The sequence below is a fragment of the Rhamphochromis longiceps genome, linkage group LG13 (assembly GCF_057381845.1).
Source record: "Rhamphochromis longiceps isolate RC_006_pf linkage group LG13, R_longiceps_female_GT1.1, whole genome shotgun sequence".
NCBI lineage: Eukaryota > Metazoa > Chordata > Actinopteri > Cichliformes > Cichlidae > Rhamphochromis > Rhamphochromis longiceps.
The window spans coordinates 139,964-147,463 of record NC_140569.1 but is presented as its reverse complement, the minus strand read 5'-3'; the positions used below and the strand labels follow the sequence as shown (position 1 = coordinate 147,463).

General features: G+C 38.9%; 1 protein-coding gene and 1 long non-coding RNA gene across 2 annotated transcripts in view; one reads left to right on the top strand and one right to left on the bottom strand.

The window, feature by feature from the left end:
• LOC146654929 (uncharacterized) overlaps positions 1-7,500 on the bottom strand; it is a 34,351-nt gene that overhangs the window by 3,824 nt on the left and 23,027 nt on the right. The gene's annotated exons all lie outside the window — the stretch shown is intronic.
• Positions 1,747-3,112, top strand: LOC146654930 (nanos homolog 2-like). The gene has a single exon (XM_085427981.1). It carries the CDS (start codon positions 1,819-1,821, stop codon positions 2,317-2,319), a length of 501 nt encoding a protein of 166 aa, XP_085284107.1. The 5' UTR covers positions 1,747-1,818; the 3' UTR covers positions 2,320-3,112.

Genomic DNA, 7,500 nt, shown 5'->3' with positions numbered 1-7,500 from the left:
TCTGTCGCTTGGCGAGCGATCGGGTGGTTTAGCGAGTGTCAGCCTCTTAAGTTTAAGACAAGCCCGGCTGCTTTTTAAGCGACGCGGCGCTAGCTACCCAGCTAGCTCAGTACACAGGAACTACTTCCGGTAGTTATACAAAATAAAAGCGTCCCCCATTATAATCCGCTATAATGCCATACTTCCGCTGCGCGCGCCGTTGATATATACCTTGGCTTTACATTAATTGTGAGAAAACAAAACAAACAAATAACTCACCGTTGAGTCGATTGTGAGGTAGTGTAAAGACGAATGAATCGGCTGGGTTATTGCACGCTGTCAACTGGTCTGTAGTGTAGGATTTGTCGATATCTGACAAGTAGGCCAACCACAGGGACACAGCGGCCGCCTCCATTACTCCCGACATACCACTAGAGTGAGCCAGCACACCACAAATGAAGTTTTCTTGTTCTCCATTCATTTCAATGGGAAAAAACTTGCATTAAAATATTCATATTTAAAAAACTATAGAAGTAATAAACACCAAAAGTCATAGCAACTCATTCCAGCTCCAGCCGCACACAATGATATATCATATGTGAACCTTGTCTCAAAACTGTGGGGCGAGTTAAGGTCCAAAATAAACACCAAAAGTCATAGCAATTAGATGGAGTCATTGCTTTGGCAATGACTCCATCTAATGGTTAAATTTCTGAACTGCAGGCTCAGTAAGTAAGTAAGTAAGTAAGTAAGTAAGTAAGTAAGTAAGTAAGTAAGTAAACTTTATTTATTAAGCGCTTTTCACAGACAGACATTCACAAAGCAGCAGTGATGAGACGCAGGTCTTGCGTCCATGACTGCCCTCGCGAGTTAAAGACAGCTGCAGTGTTTGTGTTTTCTAACTCAGGTGTCTCAGCTGAAGAACTGCGGGGTGATTTTAAGAAATCCCCTGTCAATTGGTTATGAGCAAAAATTGTTTCTATAAAATAAAAATTAAAAAAACAAAAAAAAAACCCAGTTTCAACCGTAACGTGAAGTACACATTTTATTATTTTTTTTCCTTTTAGTGAAAGGAAACAGCCGTCGCCGGTATGCTAGTGCGCACGCTCCACCCCCTCCTACGCCTCTTTCCCCCCCTTCTTTTTGCTTTGTATCTATCCATTTATCCTCATACCTCACCTCTATGTATGTGCTCTCTTTGAGCGCAGGTGCGGCTCTTTGCTGTGACACATCTCTAATGTAGTCTAGACGCTCCGGCGCCAGGGGTCATCGGGTGACACACACACACACAAACAACAAGTAACACAACATGGACCATGAACTCTGCGTGACTCAACTATACCAAGACAGTTCACCTATTACGAGCCTTTAAAGTAAGCTTATTGCTAAATAGTCTTGATATTTAATCAACAGGTAAGGTAACACCTGATTCTGTTCACATGGACGGAGTTTTTTCAGTGCTAAATAGTCTGCACATCCCGGCTCTTATTATTTATTTTGCTGCGTTATTTTGCAAAATTATCTAATCTAAAAATAAACTACATAAATGAGTGCGATGCAATATTTTGCTCTTGGTGTTTTCAGTCCTTTATGTCCATCTTATGTGTCATTTTTTTCTGTTATCAATCAACCAACCGATCATTCGATTAAAGGCCTGTCAACGGGCTTCGTAAAGGTTCTTTTAAGGTCACCAGAAAGCTACATAAAGACTGCACCTGCACCAAAGTTCTTTTTTTTTTTCTCTCTATCTCCGAACATTGTTGCATTTTAAAACCATCTTCAGTGAGCTATAAATATGAGGCGCTCCAAACACACTCTCAGTTTTACTTCTGCCAAAAAATGACCACAATGCCGAGACGACTGGAGGTCCAGAACTCGATCCTCACTGGTGGGGACAGCTTTAACATGTGGCACGACTACATGAATCTGAGCCAAGTGTTCGAGAAACTGTGCAGCAACCGTGAGGTTGATAACCGAGACACCGAGCGTCCAAAGAAGGGACAAGCGCCCCCTTGGAGTAAGGTCCACACTTCCACTCGGGGGAAGAAATCCTCCAAAAACTCATCACAGTCCAGTCCGACCAGCAGCGCGTCGGACACCAGCAGCAGCGCCTCATCCTCGGACTACTGCCGCTTATGCAAGCAGAACGGGGAGACTCCGAGGGTGTACCTATCTCACAAGCTCAAATCAGACGACGGGAAAGTTTTCTGCCCCGTCCTCCGGAACTACACTTGCCCGATCTGCGAAGCCACCGGTGACAGCGCTCACACACGCAAGTACTGCCCGCAGATGAAGTGCGAGGCTGCTGGGAGGATGCAGACCGTAGGCAAGTTCTGGTAGCTGCTGAAAACTGAAGCTGCGAGAAACTGTACATATTTACCGAACTGTTTGGGGTATGTGTTCGTGTTGGCAGAGACCGTTTCAGTTCCAAAGACTGTTTCAAGTTTGACTGTCAAACACTCCGCTGCAGTCTGCAGCAAGGAGCCCTCATCCATCACATCTGTGGAGCCCCGAGCCGGGGTGAGCGCTCTCAAACCTCGGTAAAAATTAAACTCTTTAAAGTCCTCGAGTGTTTATTGTTGTTGTTGTTATTGTTGTTGTTGTTGTTTAATATGATACAATTTCGGGGGTACTTCATAGGTCACAAGTGAAACACTAAAGTGGCTAACCTTTCTGTGGAATTAAATAGATTTCTAAAAATGTGCCCATAGTGTCAGTGCGCGAGTCTTTTAGTTAAAATGCAAATGCTATATTATCCCTCATGTCAGACAGATTATTCGACAAAAACGTCAGTATTTTGTCTTTTTTTTTTTTTTTTTTGGTATTATAGAAAATTTTTAACTCACATGCAACTCTTCCACTTGAAGTTACAGATGTACCTGAACTCACCAGAGAACATGCGTCATAAAAAAATAATTAAATTAAATTAAAAGTAACACTTCAAGGCAAAAGTGAAACGATTATGTGAAGTGAGAAATTGAATTAAGGTTCAATAGTTTTAGTTTCAAAATAGAGGGGCTGGGGAAATACAGTATACAAGGTCAAAACAGAGTTTGTACAAGTTTGTACAAAGACAGCTGCAGTGTTTGTGTTTTCTAACTCAGGTGTCTCAGCTGAAGAACTGCGGGGTGATTTTAAGAAATCCCCTGTCAATTGGTTATGAGCAAAAATTGTTTCTATAAAATAAAAATTAAAAAAACACAAAAAAAACCCCCCCAGTTTCAACCGTAACGTGAAGTACACATTTTATTATTTTTTTCCTTTTAGTGAAAGGAAACAGCCGTCGCCGGTATGCTAGTGCGCACGCTCCACCCCCTCCTACGCCTCTTTTCCCCCCTTCTTTTTGCTTTGTAAATAAACAGAAATGTGACTTTTGCTTCATAAACAGTTTGACAAACAAGTGGTGCCTGCAGGGTGTATATTCATGGTATAACCGGCATAAACACAGCCTCACTTCGTGTGTGATTGTGCAGGAAATACAACTGTGCGCTCAGCTTCGAAAAAGGACCGCATCTATCCATTTATCCTCATACCTCACCTCTATGTATGTGCTCTCTTTGAGCGCAGGTGCGGCTCTTTGCTGTGACACATCTCTAATGTAGTCTAGACGCTCCGGCGCCAGGGGTCATCGGGTGACACACACACACACAAACAACAAGTAACACAACATGGACCATGAACTCTGCGTGACTCAACTATACCAAGACAGTTCACCTATTACGAGCCTTTAAAGTAAGCTTATTGCTAAATAGTCTTGATATTTAATCAACAGGTAAGGTAACACCTGATTCTGTTCACATGGACGGAGTTTTTTCAGTGCTAAATAGTCTGCACATCCCGGCTCTTATTATTTATTTTGCTGCGTTATTTTGCAAAATTATCTAATCTAAAAATAAACTACATAAATGAGTGCGATGCAATATTTTGCTCTTGGTGTTTTCAGTCCTTTATGTCCATCTTATGTGTCATTTTTTTCTGTTATCAATCAACCAACCGATCATTCGATTAAAGGCCTGTCAACGGGCTTCGTAAAGGTTCTTTTAAGGTCACCAGAAAGCTACATAAAGACTGCACCTGCACCTGCACCTGCACCAAAGTTCTTTTTTTTTCTCTCTCTATCTCCGAACATTGTTGCATTTTAAAACCATCTTCAGTGAGCTATAAATAGGTCACAAGTGAAACACTAAAGTGGCTAACCTTTCTGTGGAATTAAATAGATTTCTAAAAATGTGCCCATAGTGTCAGTACAGGATTGTGAACATCGCAACGCAAAGTTTTTGATTTCTCTCAAAACATATATTTCTTTTCATGTTGAACAGATAATATCTTTAATTTGAGTCAAAGTGATTTGCACTTGAACACGCCCACCAGAAATAGACCGGGACCCATTTTTATTCTGCATGGCTGCTGGAAACATCATGTCACATCTTTGATTAATTTCATCTGAAAATAAACGTAAGTAAAGCCAAGTGTGTTACAAAAGCTTTTATAATTTGTATTGTCAAAATCGCAGAAAATAACCCCATTTAAGCTGGGTCGACAGCCACCCCTAATTTTTGCATGATTGTAGCTGCTAGCTATAAGCTAGCTAGCTATCCTGCGCAACGTTAGAACTGGTTACCAGAAACCGACCATCACAGTCGGGAATACAAGTTAGTATACTGGTAAAAAACGGCTTTTTGCCTAACTAGCTAGCGTTACCACGATGCATCGGTGGTGGATAAAGCTAGCTAGCATAAGTTCATAGTTCATAACATTCATAGTATAACTCCGTGCTCCGCTTCGTTTGAATTTTTCTGGTGAGCTCGCGGTTTCTAGACACAAGCTTGTGTTTGTGCGCGCACGTTTGTCTCTCTTCATATAAATATCTGTGTGTTATGTGTGTGTACACCGAGCGCAAAAGATAATTATTAATGTGCATGATTTAGAGACAGAAATAACAAGCCAGCATATAAGATCAATGACATAAGACTAATTCCTTCAATTGACTTTCAGGCGCAGCTCGGAAAAATGTGCATTTTCTGAAGAAATTTTAATTTTAACAGCAAAAAATTGACCCTATGCCAAACTTAGTCGCTAATGGCTGGTCTGTAGACTGTTTGGTATGTCATGTTACGTATTTCTTGGTTTTTCTATGTAATGTGTTTTATAGAGAAGTAACATTATTCTTTTTTTTCTGTATGCTTTCAGAACCACAGATCGCTCCATCCATTCCATGGCTGAAGCATACATTTTCATTTAATCTGAAGAGGTATCATTTTGCATTTACACTGCACATCCTTTTTAAACATTTCATAATAATCTAGACTCTCCCTCATTATCCTCTCATTCACCTTGCTGATGTGTTGAGGACTTGATAAAAGAATACATGGTATGTCCATATCTGTTCTGTCTCTACATGAGATGCAGTCTCTTGATGTAAATTTGACAACTCTGCTATTAAATGCAGTGATTAATGTAGGACAGCAACGATTAATCAACTCATCAAGTTAATATCTTAGGGTTCTGTATTGTTTTCTTTTTTTTTCTTGGGCTTTGTGATTTAATTTAATGATTATGCAATTCACAATCTGATTAGTCAAATAATTGTTCTAATAGTCTGTGACCAAACAACTATCAAAATAGTAGTTTATTATGGTCAAAGATTTATCAGGTGTGCCAGACTTCAATTCTTCACTTGTACATTTTGTTCCATATTTTACCTCAAGATATCCCAGAAAGATGAAGCTGAGGAAGAGCTGCAGAGTACCACCATGGCACTCTTCGTCTTCAGGGACAACTCAAGCCTCCTACATCAGCCTCGAGACATCGGGATAATCATTGATGGTGTGGAAGTCCTGAATGAGTTGCCTTCTGTGGCAGCTGGAGTGGCAATGGTCTTTGGACTCTGTTATGCTCTTAATATGGAATATCCACGAGGATTCAGGTTCACCTTTGAGGCTCTTCAAAAGATTATGATGGAGCTTGACTTTAACAAGATGACCTCTAAGATTCGCAAACTTAATTGTGAACTTAACACTGCACAGTAGTGTGTTTGCATGCATGTGTGCATGTGTATGTGCACATGCATGTGCATGTGTGCTTGGTTATTTTGCTTGGTTGGCCTGCAGTGGTATTCTACATTCAAAATTTATAAGAACACCCATTTGAAAGGGAGATTTAAGTTGATTTCATTGATACATGTGTAGATTTTTTTTTTTTTTTTTACATTGTACAGGCACAGTGTACATATAAACATTTTTGAGTACTTGCAAATTGGTTTAAAAAGAGTTTTTATAATGGTTTTATGCCAGTTTTAGACAGGTTGCAGGTTTTATACTGGTTTTCAAAAGATTGCAGGTTTTATAAAACAAACATTTCTCTAATCATTTCTGCCGTAGCACTAAATCTGTATATTACTAATCCTCTCTATTGATTATAGTTAAAATGGTTTGGAACAATAAATAATTTTGAAACAATTGGTTGGCCAACTGTCTTGTTTTTTATAGGAAATGCAGAGCATTTTTGAACTGAAATGAAATGTAAAAAATATAGTTTGAATATATGTAAATCAATTACCTGGCTTCAACACAAACATATTAGTTCATGTTAATTTGGTTCGATGTGAATACATTAGGTTGGTTAAATTTCAATATATTAGCTTGGTTCAATAATTAAAATATGGTTCTATGTAAAAAAATCAATTTGGATCAATGCAAAATTTAAAGTTTCAGTCAAGTCTAGTAATATTGTTTATATCAACATAAAAGTATCAGGTCATATCAAGTGACTCAATTTGGATTCTATAAAGCCAAATATTTTGGATGTGACAACTGGACATCATTTTTTTTAATTTGAATAGGGTTATTTTTTTTACAGTGTAGTTTATTTCTCACAGTTTTTTAAAAATTCTCTTGCTTTATGGTTCTTAGCGCTGTTACCAGTCTTTGCATTTATCATCATTTTTTCTCTTTTTTCTTTCATGTTACACAAACATGATTACATATTGCATATGAATCAAGGTTGCGCAGAGGTGGTTGCATTTCCCAGACAATCATGCAAAATATATACATTTCTTTTTTAAAAAATGACATGGTGCGACAGGACTGTAGCACAGTAATACAGCAACATCAGAGGCAAATTCCATTCAAGTTTTGCAAGCCTAGCTTTGAACTTTATTTAAATAAACGGCAGTGACTCGTTATGACAAGGATCATTCTTAATCTCACTCAAACCATGCTGAACGGCTCTAACCCAATTAGGAACATAGGGTTGTTGTTTTGTTTTTTTTTGTTTTTTTTTTTAAAAAGAAAAGAAAAACATAACTGAACACAACAGTATGTCAGTGCAGTGACTAATCAGGCAGTACAGTTTCAGGAACCGTTTTAACTGAGGCAGGATGGCATTTTGGTTTTTAAATGGGCATTTAAAACCTGAAATAATCCTAAAGGCTTAGACAAAAAGGTGACATTTGTTTTCGAAATTGAGGTGATGGGCATCTTAGTCGCTGTCACTCCTCTCTCCTCTCTGGAGCAGCCTCTT